General features: G+C 34.1%; 2 protein-coding genes across 4 annotated transcripts in view; one reads left to right on the forward strand and one right to left on the reverse strand.

Moving 5' to 3' along the window:
• Positions 1-20,200, forward strand: part of LOC132698809 (tyrosine-protein phosphatase Lar) — a 1,212,853-nt gene that overhangs the window by 227,768 nt on the left and 964,885 nt on the right. The window lies entirely within an intron of this gene.
• Positions 1-20,200, reverse strand: part of LOC132698069 (cuticle protein 7-like) — a 33,565-nt gene that overhangs the window by 5,847 nt on the left and 7,518 nt on the right. Inside the window, exons 2-3 of the mRNA XM_060663921.1 lie at positions 5,482-5,730; positions 5,277-5,431 (exon numbers count right to left, since the gene is read on the reverse strand). Of these exons, the coding sequence (XP_060519904.1) occupies positions 5,277-5,431; positions 5,482-5,730 (404 nt within the window). The remainder of the gene's footprint in view (positions 1-5,276; positions 5,432-5,481; positions 5,731-20,200) is intronic.

Here is a 20,200-nt window from a genome sequence, read left to right on the forward strand (position 1 = left end):
GAAAACACTCCTGCTAAAAGCTCTTATTTATTATATGAGTGAGAGGTTCTAATATTTTAAACGATATTTCATTTAATTTTGATATTGTCCCAATCAGTCCATAGATGATAGTAACACACTTAGATACTTGGTATTTTCTAGGTCTGTGATATTATTTCTGTAATGATTTATCGGCCTGAGTTCTTTTGCTAAATGTGTTCCCAGATCGCTACCGAATAGATCAATTTCGTTTGAAATTTGTTTTAAATCGCTAACCAAGGTATAGTTTATTATGTCATCAATTTCATTCTCATGTTAATTCTTATTTGTGCAAATTTTATTAACGCAGGTCTACGTAGCCTTTTGGATGTAGGTATGTTAAACATTTCTTATTACATGTCGAAGTTTGGTTTTATGTGCAATATATTTTTCTTTTATGGATTGGAGATTTGGATTTTTATCAGAATTTTTTTATCAGAATTTGTTATCCATTTCTTTTCAATTTTTCCTTTAAATTTATTTTTAGTTAACTTTCTGTTCTCACTAACAAGATTATCGAGTTCTATAAAATATCTCAGACATCGCAAATGTTTATAAACTTAGAGGGTGACTGTCTAAAGTTTACTTCTTGAGGTTGATGTTGAGTCGAAATTGCTAACGTCAACAGTTAAGCTCTGAAGAAGCCAACAGGATGATTGGCGAAACGTTAGCAAGTTCGACTCAACATCAACCGACGCAAGAGGAATCCAGAAGTTTTGTAAATAGTATTACAGTAGCCTGTGGAAGTTTCTTTGAAAAATCTAAACTATTTATACGCTCTTAATAATTATAATGATAATTAATAATTCCATTAAATTATATGCCGCGTATGCACAATATTAGCTACATGCTACAGCATGTATACAAGAAACCCAAAAACAAAACAAAAACAATGGATAATTACGACTGATCGACAGTTTTTAAATGATCTTATTGACCTGAAGTAGATAGGTTAAAATTTTTATCTGTACAATAGCACATCCCTCGTCGTCTCTTAGCGCTGATTGTATCTGTTAAGCTATTTTTTTTATAGCTAGTGAATCCATGGACAAGCATTTTTAATCCGGTATTCAACTTTGATAAATTTTTATGAAGGTCTAACCACAGGCATACCTCGCATTGGTTTCTCTTTGTAACCTTCAATTAATTGATTCGCAATTCCACGATGACGTTCCAGATTTGTGTAGAGATTTATCGGTGAGATTTCTCGATTGTTATTAGTCCATACAGTGAAAATTCCATTCTTACTTTTAAATCCTCTCAAAATACAACAGTCCGCCCGGCATAGGTCTTGTCGGTTAACATCTTAAATAGGGCCTGTTGGTCCCTTCCGCCTTGCAACAGGCGGGTTTTAAACTCATTCCGCAGTCAAAACCATAAAAGGTTGTAAAAACAGTATATCGTTTGGTTAACTCTAATATAAAAATATTTTGAAAACATCATCGGTTGGGTTTCTGGCATACCTCAAACTCAGCTCATCAGATACCACCTATCATTTACAATTTCAAAAGTCCCGTAGCTCTCCCCGATCGGTCCAGCAAAGTCGAATCCAACTGGAATATTCATTTAACCGTAACGGGAACGATAATAATGGAATCTTGCCGGCCGGGCGGATATCGAATACCGAATTTGCGAAATATATTAGCCGGTAGGGGGGTTTTCGAGCGCTGCAACCCTTTCTTTCCCCCAGCGACGGTGATTAATAAGATATTTAATTAAGAGATAATGAAATAAGTGCGTTCGAGAAACGCTCGACGCTAGGGGGCGTGTCGGCGCCGCATCCCGACCTAATTAAAAAGATAGAAACTTAAAAGTTACGGGGCGCGCGGAATCGAATTAGCGCCGAGATATAAGAAACCCGAATTAAACGTAATCGGAGCGCAAGAGGATCTTTGATGTTGATTTTGCTTAATCGACGGAACCGAACGCGTTTATAAATAAAGCACGTCGGAATTAAAATGTTATCTTTGAGTTAGGACTACACGATTACGTCGCGCCTCGAGGTGCCGAATTCGACTGTCGAGTCGTGCTCGCATGTTAAGAAAACACGGCAAAAAAGTTTTCGCGATAAAATGCCGATACGAAATGCAAATTCATAGATAGTCTCATACCACAAAGATCTACATTTACACCTGCTACCAAGACTAAACAAGCGGCCATTATTTGACTAGAATCACCAGCTAATTGCTGATTTCGAAAAATCTTTCGATGAAATTCTAACCAGTCATCTTACACATGCCCCACGACATGACTGCCATAGTTTGGGAGTGTATTGCTGGGGTGATTTCAAGTTAAAAATGTCAAATGAACGTATACCCGGAACGCTATTCTAACTGAGCTACAAGCATTTGAATTTTTTAAGACCATTGAAAAGAAGCCCCTTTATGTTTAATTTTATTATTTATCAAAAATTCTTAAGAAATATAACTTTAAAACCAGAATTACCACTTGTGGACAAATACAAAATTCCGTTTGAGATATCAGGAGTTTACAGCACTGCATGCATATGTTATAAATAATGCATTGAAGAGACCGGAAGAAAAATATCAACTAAGCTCAAAGAACATGAAAGAGCTTCAAGACTACTACAAATAAACTCATCAGCAGTCGGCGAACACTAGCAAGAAACCGGACGTCCAATTTTATTCGATAAAACTAAAAAACGCATGTAATCAACCCCAACGAAAAATCCGAGAATCCATAGAAATCTATAAGCAATTAGGGAATCAGTCATCGAATACAATGTTCCTGCCTCTCCTTTAGCTCTGCCTCCTCAAACAATATATTCCTAGGTTCAGAGTTTCTCTAAAGAAATCAACAGCATTAATAGCGAAACGTCAGCAAATTTGATTTATAAACAACCGACACAAGAGGAGAAAATTTGTAAATAGTACAGTAGCCTATGGAAGTTTCTTTATTGCTGCAACACATACAGCCTTAATATGATCCAACGACAACAAAAATATGATTTCATGACTGGAAAATGCCTTTGAATGATGCTTGATCAAGCACAACTTGCTGCTCTGAATAGAATAGCCAAATGATATAGGCTTAATATTTCCAGAAAGCTAACAATAACCAATTTAAGAACACACTGGAAATACAAATAGGAGACTGGAAAAATACATTTGTGAACAACCCTGTATAGTAATGTATGACACTGTGATCAAGACAAGCAGACCAATAATCTCATACATAAATTTAAGCACGACGGAGTCAGAGGAAAGCTGCTACAGTTTATTGGCAGCCAGTATGCAGCAGAGTACCACATGGATCCTTTGCTTATAATGTATCTTAGTGACCTTTATCGCGAGCCACTCTACCCTTTGAAATCATCCGATCATGAGGACTTGGGACTGAAAAATACCGTTGAATGATACTTTATCAAGCACAAATTACTGCTCTGAATTACCAAAAAATTTAGGAGTAACCGCTGCTGAAGCAGGGAGGGCATATATCACGAATTACTAACAAAACAAAATTCATTAAGATAAAAATCATTCAAAGATCTGTCAAAAAGCTGTGTAAGGCCTGTATTAGACCTTTCATGCTAAATAATGCAATTTATGAGAACCGTTTAAATGCCCAAAACCTTGCACGACTGAGAGACCCCAAAATAAGAAATTTAATTAAAACATACAAGATTCTTGCGCAACACTGTTGCTGAAATTTAAACATCTCTCTTAGAATTCACCAACTTAGGGAGACACGATAAGGAACTGGGAAAACTGAACTGAATCGGAAATGAGAATTGCTCAGAAGAAACTTATTATTAGTGGTTTAGTTCAGTTAGTTTACTACTGGAACTGATTATCAAAGTCAGGGGAAATAGATTTTTCTATTCCCTTCAATATTTATACAATAATAGTGTAACAATATTTAGTTTAAAAATGTGCGTAACAAAATTTCCCTTTGACTTTTAAGCTGTAGTTAATTCCCAATTGACCAATATTATTAATAACGTCAAATACAATATTTGATCAAGTTTCAATGAGCAGGGACATTTTCAAACATTGGTTTACATTCGTACTGCAAATATGCACAAATTTTAGTATATATTTTCAATAACTAAAATCGTTGGACATTATAAAACTGTACATTACTATTTTTCTGTACTACAAAACATTCCATTATACAGCGATAAAGAGTCACTTTTAAACATCAGCTTTATTATTTTTTCTGACAGACATTCTTGACTTCCTTAAGCCACACTGGGAGTTTGTTCTATCAATCAACGCTACCAACGAACTTGTTATTCTGTTTTATACTCAATACTCTTGAAACATACATTCACTTAAACAAATTAATAGTTAATGACTCAAAAACCAAAATCATTTCCTTTAGGCGGGGTGGTCCAAATCCTCCTAAGAGGTGTTTTTCCTAAATAACAAACCTGTTGAAGTAGTTAATCATTAAGCGTTTGGGAGTTCTCTGCTTCGTTTTTTGCCCAACAGTTCAAGGTCCTGGAATTAGCATGTTCTGTAAATCTGAACTTATCTGCTGGAGAACGTCAACATGGGTTTTTAATAGTACAGTTGTCAGTTGTTTTTTTTAGCAGTATTGCGGCCTGGAGTTTTCGTTATTCTGATGTTATTAGTTTCAGTAGGTGTTCTGTTAGTATCGACCGTAGTATTAAATGCGCATTACCATTTAGTGATCCTTGTTAGAGGAATACTTTTTTATAAACAATAAATAAAACTAAATTGAAACTGTCGTGCGCCAATTCAATCGCGGTAAAGCCGATAATTTTCTCTTTAATAATTTAGAAGCTGCCAACACGTAAAATGTCAAATGGGGCTTCGAAATGCACATCTCAAATATGCTAAAATATGCCATGTATAATTTGTGTTTTGAATATGTTTTTGTTATTGTATTGCACCGCATAAATATTAAAAGGTTGTTGGTCCCCAATGGATATAATATGAATATCTGAATATATTGAAACCAACACCCACAGGCGGTCCAACTGGAACTAGAACTTAAACCATTGCAAAAGTTAGGATAGACATTTTGCAAGGGAAGTTTTCGATATAAAGCTACTCCTTTATAGACTTGCGCAGAATATAATGTTTTTAACAGCATGAAGCAGTCAGAATTTGGATTATATAACGTTATATACTTGTAAAATTGTGTTCTAAGGATGAACCAGTATTTAAGTTTGAGAATAAATGGATCTTAAGTTATATGCGGAATACACGGTTCAACTCATAAAAGCAAAGTGGGCAGAATCATTGATCGCAATGCCTAAAGGCACGTACCTATATTGCCCTCTCACTGAGTCTCCGTTCCTAATTTCGTGCTGGCTTTTCGAGTCTCCGGTATGTCCATCTTGAACCGAGTAAGCAAAACTGTAGATCGGTTGATGATCGTACGGTTCGACGCTTGATTGCACCACCGGCACCGAAGATACTACCTAGAAATTTACACCTTAGAATTTACAAATTTAGAGGAATTTAAATATACTTGTTGGGCTACTTGTCCTATTGCTATGGCCGGTTGCGCAATGGCAATTCCGTGGCCTGCACCTGCTCCTATTCCAGCTCCTAGTCCTGCACCTAGTCCAGCGCCTAACCCAGCACCTATTCCTGCTCCCAGTCCTGCGCCTGCGCCAGCTCCTAAACCTCCGATAGATCCAACACCTCCGGTTGAGTAACCAGCATTTAATATGCCGGTTGCTTTCACCAGAGAAACGCAGGCAATTAATAAAAGTACCTGCGAATAAAACAAGTTCCACTCATATTGCTTAAAATGTGACAGACTTCCTTTTTAATATGGGTTATTCTGTCAATTCGGAGACCTGAAATAACAGCCATAAAAAAGAATGTCATCTTCACCAGGTTTGATTTAAAAAAAAAACCTTTTCTATCAATTAAAATATTCGGCAAATCAAGATTCTTGACTAAATAATTTTGACTAAAGCCATGACTGCAAAATGCGAAAACTTTTGATATCCTTGAAAGTTGGAAATATACAGTTAACGCAGAGAAATATCAAGAAATACTGGAAAAAAATTTCATTTCAAGCATTCAAGAATTCAGCAGAGAAATTGATTTTTTAGCAAGGTGGCGCCTCATACTGCTCAAATTATCCGAAAACCAGAAGGATGTTCCACCTTATTAAAGTGTTAAATTGCTCTAAATATTATAAAAAGTTACTCTGGCCGATCATAAAATTTTTAATTGTTCCAAATATTTTAATTTTTTTTTTTGTACTCCGCCATAACAAAATACTCAGAAGTTGTTTTAATAATTTAAAGCGAGGATAACAAAAGCGTTCCAATTTTTTGCATTCATGACTTTAGTGAAAATTATTTAGATAAGAATCCACAAATTGGTGGAATATGTAGTTTTAGTGCTCGTATTAAACACCTTGGACACTTTTATACCACTTACTTAGCACAAAGGTAATTTTGAAAGACCCGTAATTTTACATGTTACAGAAAAATTATTTATAGCAGATAAGCAGTATAAAAATAACCGCAAAACCAATTGAAAACGTCATATGTCAATTATGCAATCATAATCTCAATTTTCAATAGTTATTGCTATTTGTTCTTGAAAAAACCATGCTTAGTGTGTTTTTATAATTGTCTCGCTAACATCTGAACTTAAACTTTTCTTATAATATTAAAACTATTGTAAGAGCCAAGATTTATTATAAACTCCGTATACATTTTCGTAAACATGATATTGTTTTTAGTTTTCTTTTATTACATTATTCTGGTATATCTTGTTTTAATTTACTTTTTCAAAAATATTTTTAAAATTTAGCCTGGGCTATGGTATATGAATAAAAACATTTTTTTTAAACATGGAGGGTGTACACCTAACAGAAACATAGGTGCTAAAATGTTTGGTTGTCATTAATGTTACTTAATTTCATTAATATTAATGTCTTCAAGCAGACTTTTGACCTTTTAGAGTATTGCTTGTAGTAATAATTAGAATCCTCTCAAATATTGTTGCAAGTTTTTGTGATGAATTGTGGTTAGTTTCCTGGACTTTAAAAAAGAAAGTTTGACCTCGACAATTCACTACGCATGCTTTTTCTAAATAAAATTGGCCCAGAAATGCACCTCTGAATTAAGTACATACTAATAACATTTTTGAAATGCTGCATATGTTTAATATATTGTAGGATATTGTGCAATAAGCGTGGCAAACGGCAATTGAGTCACAGCGGAGCGAGCGTTTAATAAACGAGTGACTTAAAAAGTTTACCAAACACAAGAACACATTCACTGACGATACCATTAGAATTGGCAAACGTAAAAATTCAAGTCGTGCGGTAAAATATCCGAAAACATCTAACCTTTGCGGTAATATCCCGGAAATGTCAGAACTGGATCGAATCCGTGGGACAACAAACTCTCACATGGTAAAGTGTCGTTTGCCGAACGCTAGATCGGTAAATAATTAGGTATTTTAGCATTAGAACCCATTAAACAAAGGCGGTGGCAAACCGACACTCCTTATCTACAGAGTGGAGAGGTTTTTCGATTACAAGCTCAGACAGTTAATAGGAAACCATTTTTTATAAATAAAACGAAAAAAATAGCAGAAAATAGTTTTTAACATAAATTTATTAGTACTTTAGCTTTTTAAACAAAATTTGGTAGTCATATATTGAGTATCAAAAGTCACTTCTTGCAAAAAAGATTTTTTCAAAATTGGCATCTGCGAGCGAATATTAAAAATATTGAAAAAAATCTAGAATGTTTGTCTGTCTTGCCATATTGTGTTGAAGGAGACAATTTTCATAATAACTCTCTACATTTTTTAAGTGCCGAAATGCAGTGAAATCATCCCCAGTAAATTTCTTTAACATAGAAGTATGATTTAGTACTTCACCATATGAATTTATCGATTTCGAACTGCATGGTTCCGCCGACATTTCTACTTATGCTTCTTCGAGTCTTATGAGTCGTTTAGACTATCTTCTTCAAATGGGTCTGAGCTCTATATTCAAATTTGGAAATGTGTCAACGGCGTCTTCTCCTCATGTTGTTATATTACCGTTTCAGTTCATGAAACTTTCTATATTTTGGGGATCAGTTGCTCCTAAATGCATGTCTCCATAACTTCAATAATCAATTTGTATAAGTTGCATTCACTTTTTCTAAATCCAGCTTTGATTGACATTGACATTGATCGTTTTGTATACTCAGATAAACTTTGGACGTCTTCCATTCGACGACTTCCAAGTGTCGACGAATAAATTTCAAATTTTGAATGATACCTCCATTCTCCAAGAACAAAAGAACTTGCCCTTTTTCGGTCGAAAACCAGGTAGCTCCAAGATCCGTAATATTAACATTTTTTAAAGCACGGCTTTTCCAATCACCAACAGATCTTGTTTGTCACCACATGTATTTCCACAAAATAAAATAGTTAGTCTTTCTTTAGACAACTTTCCATCCACACATTATCCTCATTTGTTGTTCACATATGTTGCTGGACAGAGTTTGTCTAGCAACAAATACGAGAGTTTATCTAAAAATTGTTCAACATCAACTTCATTTAATGCAGCAGCTTCACCAGATATGCATTTAAATCTGATATTATGCCTCCTGTGCCACTTTTGAAGCCACTTGTCGGAGCCACTGAAATTTTAATAACGTATATTTGTCGTATTTTCTAGTTTTTTTTAGCTTTCGTTTTCACTAGCAGTCCTGATATTGGAATGTTCCGACTTCAAACTTGCGCAAATCCATCTTTTGTCTATATTAAAACTTTCCTTTTTCAAAAAATCCTTCTTTTGATTTATATTATTTCCATTTACTTCCGATATCTTCCTAATTCTAGTTATTTCAGCTGCTTGTAGTTTCCCAATAATAAGCCTCTTTGTCAAATCACGAAATGAAACTCTTTATCTAAGAAATTAACAACTTCCATCTTTCTCCTTAAAGTAAGCATTTTTTTTTGGTACCACTTAACGTTTACATTCACAAACTAACTCTAATAATGCCGTCCCGACTAAAGACAAAATATAAACATCAAAGTCCTTGCGTACCTAGAAATAGACCCACTATAATAAACCAAATAAACCTGCTGTTTGGAATATGCTTTAGTATGAGTTTAAATTTGTCAAGAGTGCTGACCTTTTATATGCGTAGCAACGGTTAAACAAGAGCAACGTGTTCATGCAGTCGAACTTGGTATAGGTTTAAATTAATCACCTTTGCAACTGGAATTTTCACATTAATCGTTTTTAGCCATTTACGTAGCGTTTAATTGTATTAGCTTGATGCATACTACACCTAAAAAAGCCGCTCAAGTTATCGCTTTAATCGAAAGTTGTTGCTCGCAGTTCGAAGAGTATGCCAACGGTATGAGGAGACTGGATCATTTGCTAAGCGCCCTCCCTGGAATAGGCAGAAGGTAAAATACAACGGCTCGAGATGACCGCTTTATAGTGTTAACAATAATAAGAAATCGCCACCTTAATGCGGTGCAACAGCTCCATTAAGCTCGAAGAGTGGCTATGAGTCAGTGCACAGTGAGAAGAAGACTGAAGGAAAATGACCTGAACCCAAATTCAACTGCAATTGGACCAAAACTTATTGGAGCTCATCGACAAGCACACCTACGCTTTGCACGGGGTCATCTGAATTGGACATTGAACCAATCGGGGTCCGTTCTTTTCTCAGACGAGATCAGAATATGCCTTTCTGGTAGTGACCGATGAAATAAAGTGCACCAGAGACCGGGAGAGCGTTTTGCAGAATGCTGCAATGAAGAGCAGAGCTCTCATGGAGGTCCTTCCTGTATGATATGGGGTGCAATTTCTATGGACGCACGAACCGACCCTGTTTAGGGGCGGCTCTAGTCAAGGGGCAGGAGGTTCAAGAGGTGTTAGGTACATAGAGGATATTTTATCAGATCACGTCGACTATATTGGATAATAATTCATTTTTATGCATGAAAATACTAGGCAGCACACTGCAAGGATCATGCAACATTACATTACATAAGTGGGTATCGAGTTATAGAGTGTCAATCAATCAATCCGATCGAACATTTATGCGATGAACTAAAACGGAAAATTCGAGCTAGATTTCGTATTGTGACAGTAGAGACTTAACATTCCAGAAGAAACAATATCGAACTTGATTAGATCTACGCCAAATCGAATAAGATATGTTATTATGGCAAGGGGGAGGGGAGGTCATACACATTATTGAAAAATAAGTGTTGAGTTGCTAATTGTCAATAACCCTATTTGGTTTTAGTAATAAAAAAAATCATTTAACTCGTGCAGTTATTTTTCTATGCTAAAACTCGTACTAAAGCATATTAAATTATCTTTCAAACAGCATTTTTTTTATCTGATCAGTTCACAATTTGCTGATATTTATGCACGCAAGTATATATGACGAAATTCGGTTCGGTTCATTAAAGCTGTCCTCAAGGACAGCTTTCACTGTAATTGCTCTAAAAATAAAAATTAAAAACCCATCGAGGACTATGTTTTGGTAAAAAATGACGCACTGTGTTACACATAAAATTTGAGTCTGGAGTGTAGAACTTGCTACAATCGAATTTGCTTTTTGGTTTGAATTTTTAGCAAGTTATTTTCACTATTCCGTCTTAGTTGAAATATATGGAAAATCGATAGAAATTTTAGCCCATTCTGAAGCATTCTTTATTTCCAAAATGGCACTATAAAGTTTGAGTTTGGAGTGTACAGCGTGCTAGTATAGAACCTGCTTTCTGATTTCAATTTTCATCAAGTTATATTCATTATTTAATCATAGTTTACTCATTTCCAAATTGACTTACAGGCTTTAAAATCCAAATTTTATTTATTTCATGTATTTAAACGGTTTTGTTGAGAGCAGTCGGCTAGTTCCATATAATTTTGAATTTCGCTTACGTTTATGGACGGTAGATAAAGTTCTTGCGATCAATTTTGTATATGAATTAAAAGCTTCAACAGATCTTGTAAAAGAAAATAAAGCGGGTTAGTTCGACATGGCGTTTAGCGAGAAATTTACAACCTTAACAATTTTTAAGCAACTTAATTTACTACATTTTCCCGAAATAAATCCAATTACCGTAACGTTCTCAGGGCGACGCAAGCACGAAATTTAGTGCCGTTTTATAACCCGAAGCCGTAAAATATTACGCTACAGGAGCAAAAGTAGTCTGTCTTACAAGATTCTTTTACGTTGTCTTAACAGGTCGACGAAACGGGGGCGGTTAAATTCGCCTTGTGGTTGTGCTCGTTTATGTACTGGAGCTATAACGTCCTTTTTTTACTCTCATCTCTCGTGCATTCAACAGTGGCGTAACATGAATCGCGTCTGTGGAGTAAGTTAAGTTTAACTAAATAGATGTATTGCAACAACAATGTTAATACGAATTACGAGACAAAAACCATCAAATATTTAGTTAATACACCAGAAGCAACAAGAGAAACAATAATGTCTCTCTTAGACTACATCATAATAATAAATTAGCCTTGCAAACCAAACTTGTGTGGTCCGTTCTCTTCCCATCTTCTTCTCGGTGCCTTCCTCCTTCCATTTGCTGATCCAAATAATGTTCATTTATTCATTTTCTTTTTGGCCCTCCCTCTGGTTTGTGTTTTCGATCAATTCAATAAGTAAGAAATAATTCTGCAATTCTATCCGTATGGATTCTCTGGACATAGGACAAGTGCAGCTTAATCCTCGGGCTTTTAGAACTCAATATTATTTGGTTCGTTATAAAGATCTTTTAATTCTTTTTTTTTTCTTCTCATCCTTGGCCATAAATCTGGTACATTTTCCTCCCAGACTGCTAATCTGTTTTGCTCTGCTTTGTTTAGTGTCCATACTTCACTGCTATGAATATTATTTTTTTACTTACTCGAATCTGCAATTTTCATGTCTGTATGTTACCATTCTCAAGTATTGACTTCTTTTTACTCACAACGCACGGATTGACCTTTTAAATAAATGGTTTGACAATATTATATTGGAACTGAAGGCCCCATTCTGTGGCCTACGAGATCGAATGGTATAACCCCTCTAGATTTTTTTTATGGGGGAGTTTAAAAGATCTTATGTATAAAGATAGAATTTTTCAAACCAAAGCAGAGTTAGAGGAAGCCACTTGAGAAGTGTTTGCTTCCTTCAATCTTATAGAGTTAGTGAATAGTTTCCATTCACTACGAAAAAGGTGTGTTTAGTGCATTGAAGCAGGCGGCACCCCATTTAAACGTTTACTTTAAAACCTTTGCATGTAATTAATGTAAAAGGTTAAATTTTAATATTTTGTATTCTAATATTTATTGAATTTTCTTTATTAAATTAAAATAACTATATCAAAATAAAAAAGAACTAAAATTTGTTTCGACAACAATGTGTGATAAAGACACGGTGTTGCCGAAATAATTGTGGAATATATATAATTTCGTGAAAATCTGAACTTTTGGTTCTTGTTTATTTTTTTAAATGGATTTTCATCAAGTAAAAGCCACCTCAATTGAATTTTAACTATTCCATTCCCTAAATACTCAAAAATATTAATCTAAAATATTAAAAATATTATCTAAAATTAAAATTAAAATATTAAATGACTCTTAGGTTTCATGTTTTTCACTTAAGTTATTTTAAATTGGTCTTATCTTCTTTTTAAAAGTTCCAGTGTTTATTAACGGTATATAACGGCATTTAACCCACGAGTTTAATTGACACGAGCAGAGCGACCGTTAGTTTTTGGGTACATTTTCGCAAAACACGAATATATTCGCTGACGTGACTGTCAGATTTGATAAACGTCAAAATTCAAAGCGTGGGAAATATCTCCGAAAACATACGATGGCTTCCAAATCCGTGTGGTAAAATCCCGGAAATGTCCGAAATGGCGGATTCGTGGGACACGAAACTGACATGGTAAAGTGACGCTTCCCGCACTCTAGATCGGTGGGTAATTAGGTATTTTACAGACGGGAGTAGAAAAATTATTTTAAAGGTATGTGACTTTGACATCTTTTTGCACATGTTATGCACGGCCTACTAATAAACAAAAAATGTCACATATTTCCGCCTTTTTTCATAACAGATACCAACAAATCTATATGGCTGAAAAAGGACGTGACAATGTTTTAAAGACTATGATTGCCATATAAAATAAGACGGAGAGTTCATTATCTCAAGTAAAAAGAAAATACGCCATCCCTGCGAGAACAATTCATCGAGCTGTAATAAAAATGTAATGCAAAACCAAGAAAATGCATCGAGAAAGTATGGCTTCTTTAAAAATGTGTGGTACATATGTTCATATATGTTCATTTAAAAAAGGCTTGAAGATAGATCTCGTTAAAGTAAAGTAGATCTCATTAAACAACTTAAGTAATCAATTTAAATCCAACAGGTATGGTGTTCTACAGGGCTCGCTCCATGGTCCACTGTTGTATTTTCTGTACGTACTTAATTTAAAAAATACTGAACCTAAAGCACCTTACTACACCTTCGCGCATGATACTCTAGAATATGTTGGAAATTGTAAAATTGAGATGTATAGAAGGATCAACAGAAATTCAGAAAAATCAAAAATTAATATTAGAAAAATAAAATATATTGTTTTCACGCAAAAAAATAAAAATATATATGATGTAAATATCAAAATCAATGATATACAACTGGAGGAAGCTACTAAATTTAAACATCTAGGAATAATGATAGACAATAAACTAAACTGATGTGAAACACAGAAAAAATTACGAATACAATTCTACCAATGATCTCTTTTTGTGTGGGAATTATTTAACTAATAAATCAAAATCAACTACCTATTATTCTTTTCTTTTACCGCACTTTATATATCTAATACCCATGTGGGGAATGTGCACCGAAACAAATTTCAATAAAATTCAATCCTTACAAAACAAAATTTTAAAAATATTATACAATTATGATAGGCTAGCCAATACAGATACCATGTATAGAGAATTACGTATCCATAAGCTCAAAGAAATACTTCAAATTGATCAGTGTGAATATTTAATATTAGTACTGAACACCAAAAAACAAATACATCTTTAATAATTACCAACAATGTTTATAACTATGAAACTAGAATAATTAATGATATATAACAAATTAATACCAGAAAAAAATAAGTTGATGATGGTCGCCAGAAGCCGAAACGTAATAGTATTAAGCAGAAAAAGTAGACATGAAAATGTGTTTTTTCATTTTAAGTTACCTTAACAAGTAATGACAGGGAATAATAGAAACACAAATTAAAAATTCCGTTTTTTTTTCGGACACCCCACTTACGGTTTCCGAAATCCCAAAGATGAGTGTCAAATTTGAGCTTTCCTGTACATATATAATACTTTAAATGTGAACAAAGCTCAATTTTTTTGATATTTTTTTACAGTTTCCGAGATTTATAACCACATAATAAAATAGGCTACCCGGTGGCTAATGCATATGTATTTTTATGAACTTTCGGTAACATTTAAATATTCGCTATTTTGTCAGTCGTTGCGGGTCATCGGAAACAAATTAATTCGATTCAAATCGGCCCGGAAATTCGAATTTTTGTCGAACCAGCGCCAGCGAGTATTACGAAGAAAGGACAACAAATGGCCCGAGCTCTATTGGAAAATGATGGTGCCATCGATATATTTTTTCCATTGATTGGCAAATAATTCGGAACGAGGAAGCGATTTTCTGCATTAATCAAATTAAATTTCGAACTGCGTCGCGTCGTTGAAATATATAGATGGATGTGCGCTTTGTTGTTGTAATCCAAATAATGGCGCCGACGCGACCGGGCGAATGACTTAAAACCGATTGGCCCGGTTCGCAACACTGCTTTCCGAAATTCGATTTGTTTATTTTATATCGTCGATATTTTTCGGTGTATGCGTTTTGTTGGTTAGTCGATCCTCTAATTTATTTATTTAAAATTTGATAGGGATAAAAAAAATGGATTTTTCACTATAGGCTAGTTCAGAAAAAGGTGACATCGGCCATAGGCGTGCAGGGTTAATCAGCGATATCATTATGTCATTGGTTTCAAAAGTTATGAGAAAATGGTAAATTCGAAAGTAGTAAAGATTATTAGGATGCACAATTTTAAATTACTTTAAATGACATAGGGTGTCTCAAAATAGCTTGTCTAATAGAAAATCGTTTTTTTACATTCTTCTTTTTTTTTATTATTAATAATAGATACCAAAGCCTAATATTTTTTCCAATCTTTTAAGTTTTCGAACTGGCATTGGCCACTACGTCATTACTTTTAAAGATAGATCACCCATATTTGATATTAGTTATATTCTGACATGACGTAAAAGGTATGCAACGGTATTTGAATAGTTTTAAATTGAAATATCTCGATTTTCTTAAATGGCACGCCGTACATATTATTATTTTTTCTGATAGATGTTGCAAAAACTTGCGTTAAGTAAGTCATAGACTTATGTTTAATACTTTGCGATTTATTTTAACTTTTTCAATATTTTCCCTTCTTTCTGTCTAAGACCATTGCTATAATATTAGTATACCATAACAAAAAAAAATCAAACAGTTGAAGCTTGAATACGCTGGCGTAATTTGGTCTTCTTTTTATATCAAATATATACAGATGCTTGAAAAAATTCAAGAGAAATTCCTTAACATCGCCAACTATGTTTTAAAAAGAGAAGCTGCTACTTGTATCAACAACTTAGAATGTTATAAAATGTTAACACGGCACACCAGAAGAGTTGCCACTCAGTTACTGTATCTTTTTAAAATTATTAGTAGCCTAAACTTTGACAATTTAAGTGTCGCAAATAAAACACATTTAACCATCAAAAATACGCCTAGAACGAACTACCAGTACAAATCTCCAGTCATGATAATGGTTACATCTTACAATCAAAATCATCTCCCGCGTCTCTTTCGGAAGAAGTAACTTTCTTGGCAAATTTGTAAGTAACGGCACTTAGTTTTTTAAGCTGGTTTTTAAGTTATTTAATTAAGTAAATTGTTCGTTATTGCGTGATCTGAACTAATAAATAAATCAATAAAAATATTAGCTAACAGAGCTTTGTTAAAAATAAAAAATTAACAGGAGAAAAAACTTTGTCGGAACCGTAGATAAAGGAACAGATTGTTATCAGCAATTTTGGTGACAAGACCTATTAGTAGAGGTTAACTTATTCTATTGTGAAATATTGTTATAGCGCAATAAATAATCAAAAAAATGTTCTTTTTGGATACACTTTTTTAGTTTTTTTCGTATACTTTCTTGGACATCTTGGACATAAATGGTTTTATTCTCCTGAAGGCTTCCCGGAATTCTATTTTCTATATCTTCTGATATTGTAAGGGGATTCACATAAACACGATCTTATTTTAAACCAAAAAAAAATAGATAGGTCTCTATTTCTTCATTTATAACGGGGCAGAAGTTTACCCTTTGTTCAAAATCACTTAGTCCAGTTTAGTAGTCTAGTCTGCAAGTAGATTGGGCTTGACAGCTTCTGAACTGGGAATTACCTTGAACTTTTCGGTTTACCTTTTTCATATTCAACACTATCACTAGCATCAAACCATTCCATTAAATACTGCAGAGGTTTTCTGGTTCGATATTATTCTGTCACTTACACAGAAGAATAGTTCCGGTTGTGATAATGTGCCATGCTCGATCCTAAAGCATGCGGTTGAATTATTTGTCACTGACCCATTAGAATATCTTGTAAATTACTTTTACTCCACTGGCACTTTTCCATCTTGCTTAAAAAATTAAATAATTTTTCCGCTTCGCAAGAAGGGTGACATTAGGTTAGTTTCGAACTATAGAGGTATAGCATTGCTGACACTATTTTCTAAAATTTTTGAAAAAGCGTCTTTTATCATTTTTGGATGTAAATAATTTTTGTTCAAAAATGCGTTCGACAGATTAGGCAATTTAGATCAAGACCGGAGAGCTGGCTGTGTATTTTGATTTGCAACGTGCATTCGACGTTGTCAATATTCATATGCTTCTCGATAAATTATTTGGTCATGGTGTGGGTGGAAATGCACTTGAATGCTTAAAATCTTTCTTAACTGATAGAAATTAAGCAGTAAAGCTTTAATGACGGTAACACTAATTATATTTCTGAATCGAATTCGGTTCTCTGCAGGACTCCTCAGGGCAGTCTGGTAGGACCTCTACTCCGGCTTCCGCGTCTAATACTCACCTTCAAAGTGTTGGGCAATAGTACCAACGCCATCGTCCTTAGCATGCATCTTATTGTCGATCTAATAATCTTATTTTGAATGCGGAGGAAACGGAGTTGCTTGTGTTTTTATGCAGGGATTTAAACAGAAGCCTTTTAGTTAGATTGAATAACAAAACTATCCACCAGGGAGAAGTAACCGGATTTCTGGGTATCTACTTCGATTCCCATTAAACCTGGACCAATCAAATATATTATATTTTGCAAAAACTTTGTACCAATTGTTACTTAATATGGAGATTACGAAATATTCATTTGTGCCTAAGTTATAGCAATAGGCCAGTAGTTTTTCTAATTAAACCTTTTAATCATTTGTCTACTTAACTGAAACAGACACAGCGCTATTAAGTTTAAATAATTTTTTTTTGCTGTAATGACACATTAGGTAATCGTTTTTTATATTTGTATATTATTTTAATTTTTAATGTTTGTAATATATTGTTTACATTTTTGACATTATCATTCGTAAATCACCAACAGAAAAAATTATGCAATATTACCCTGAAATTGAAAATAACCTAATTATCAACAAAAATAAGAAAATAGAAGAAAGACTAAAAAAACAAATTAATTTATGATGAACTATTAAAGTTATTTTAAGAGGTGCTCAAAAACAGCACCTCATACTTTATTACATTTTTGATCACGTTTTTCTATTGAGCAAATTGCCTTTAGTATTGTACTACCATCTATCTCGTTTATTTTCTCTCTTATTGCAGCCTTTAAAACGTCACCGTGTTGGTATCTTTCCGTAAAAATTTCGTCCGTTAAACGCCCAATTAGAAGTCAAGTGTTGAAAACGGTTGTCAAAAATTGTTTGAAATGGAGATTCTACCTACTCATGAAGTCAAGCTCAGCTAGAAAACCATCCATCATTTCAGTAATAATTGAAATGTACCGTTCACCGGTCAGCGTGCCATTGTAACAATAATCACCAACAATGCGGTTACCAACGTTAAAGCTGAAACGAGCTTGTGGACCTCGGGGATAAATTTTCTCTTCACCAATAATAATGGTTTTTTTTTATTATAAATTCCAGAATTTGAAAAATTTGATACTTCTGTTCACTAAATATACCGAAAACTATGTATGTTTTGGCGGCTAAAGTTAACATACCAATGGTAAAAAAGTCTCTGTACATACACCGCCAAAAGCACATGAGCTGGTTAAAATTTATATACCCAAAATTTTTGTTTTTTTTTTTAAATCCTTTGAACAAATATGTTAAAGTCTTCGGCTATGTCTCGAATAGAATTATTACGATATGCTTAAAAATATCCAAGAACATCAATTTCCACGTCTTCAGTTATAATAAAAAATTCTTGTTTCCTTTTTGCAAAAACGTATTCATTATTTCTTCAGTTTACAGACGATCATGCCAAAGAGCATTCAAATATGTCACACTTTTTTAATAAGAGATACAGTAAAATTAATTAAAATAATTGATAAGAATTGATATAGCAATACTAATAAATAACACATTAAAACTAATTTTTTGACAAATAATATCCTATTTGGCAGGGCTGCCAATATTGTGAACAGCCTTCTTTGAACAATTTGTTCTGCGCCTTTAACGCATCTTTGGAAATAATGCGACCGTTTTTGCTTAAAGAAGAAATCGAAACAATTTTATAATATATGAAGACGTGGCTAGCATTAAATCTCTAGTCTAAGAGAGAAATGTGTTGATAATTCGCTTATTTTCAATTTTAAGCTAATATTCCATACCTTTTTTGTTCTTTTGGCGATTTGTGAAAGTTAGAGTTAAAATATACAGTACGTTTCAATTAAAAAGAGTACATTTTCATAATTTGGTTCAAACTCAAAGCCCTAAATTCAATTGTTTTTCTGTTTTCACCATAGCAATCAGTCGAAAAAATATTACTAGGGTCCAGGTCTATTTATAAGAAAATTGCCAATGATTAACACTTAATTTACACCAATAGTTATATTGGTGATAAAAACATCATGTAATTAGAAAGGCGACATTTTTCGTGCGCTCTGTAAACACCACTAAACAATACGCAACCATTTCCAGAAACCCGACATGTAGCCCATTCACGGATCGCAAACCTAACCATTGTGCGAAGAAAATCCTTTTATTTCGAAAACAATTCTTACAGTCGTAAGCCGTGACGTCGCGCGACAACAAACTCGTCATAAATTCCGGCATAATCGTGCCAAAAAGAATGGAAACCCGTAATTCACCGGCGAAACCTAAACAAATGAAACTGCTGCGGCAGAGAGCCCGGCCGCGGGATAAAAAAACAACGACGTCATAATGTACACCCCAGAAAAGCGAATAAAAAGGAGGAACGTTAGTTACAAATTCCGATAATGAGAACAAATGCCGGGCGTTAGTGCGGTAATTAATGGCCAAAAGTGGTAAATTTAATAAATCCAGTTTCGCTATTAACGTCAAACCGTCTCAGATTTATCGTTTCATTGGCCGGTTTTTGGGCGAAAATGGCCTTTCAACGACCAAATACTCGCAAGTTTTGAGCAATCCCGAGCGATTACTAATCAGGGGAGGACACTGAATAGTTTCAGTTGCATATGCACCCAGTCCGTCAACACATCGAGTAAATTTAAGCCCATTCAGATGACCTTACGATTTTCACTCAATAAGATCGAGGAACTCTATCACTCTAGATTGGGAGCAAGAATACTACAATTCAATAGCGATTAAAGAGAGAGCAAACCATTTCAATGATCAGAGAGAAATTCTAGTAAAAAAACTAACCAGTTACCTTCAGCTTGGGAATCATCAAGGCTAAAACTAAGATCGACAAGTATTTGTATGTTCATGGTATATGTACATGATTTTCAACTTGTGTAAAGTATTTTGAAAATGTTTAACTACTCTGCTTTCGTTTTTTGTGACAAGGAAAATGCCTAACGTTGCGCATATAAATGTAAGGTCTTTAACTTCAAACTTTGAACCATTTTGGTAACATATGCAGGAGAGGGG

This window comes from Cylas formicarius, unplaced genomic scaffold (genome assembly GCF_029955315.1).
Source record: "Cylas formicarius isolate icCylForm1 unplaced genomic scaffold, icCylForm1.1 PGA_scaffold_2__14_contigs__length_35257938, whole genome shotgun sequence".
Lineage (NCBI taxonomy): Eukaryota > Metazoa > Arthropoda > Insecta > Coleoptera > Brentidae > Cylas > Cylas formicarius.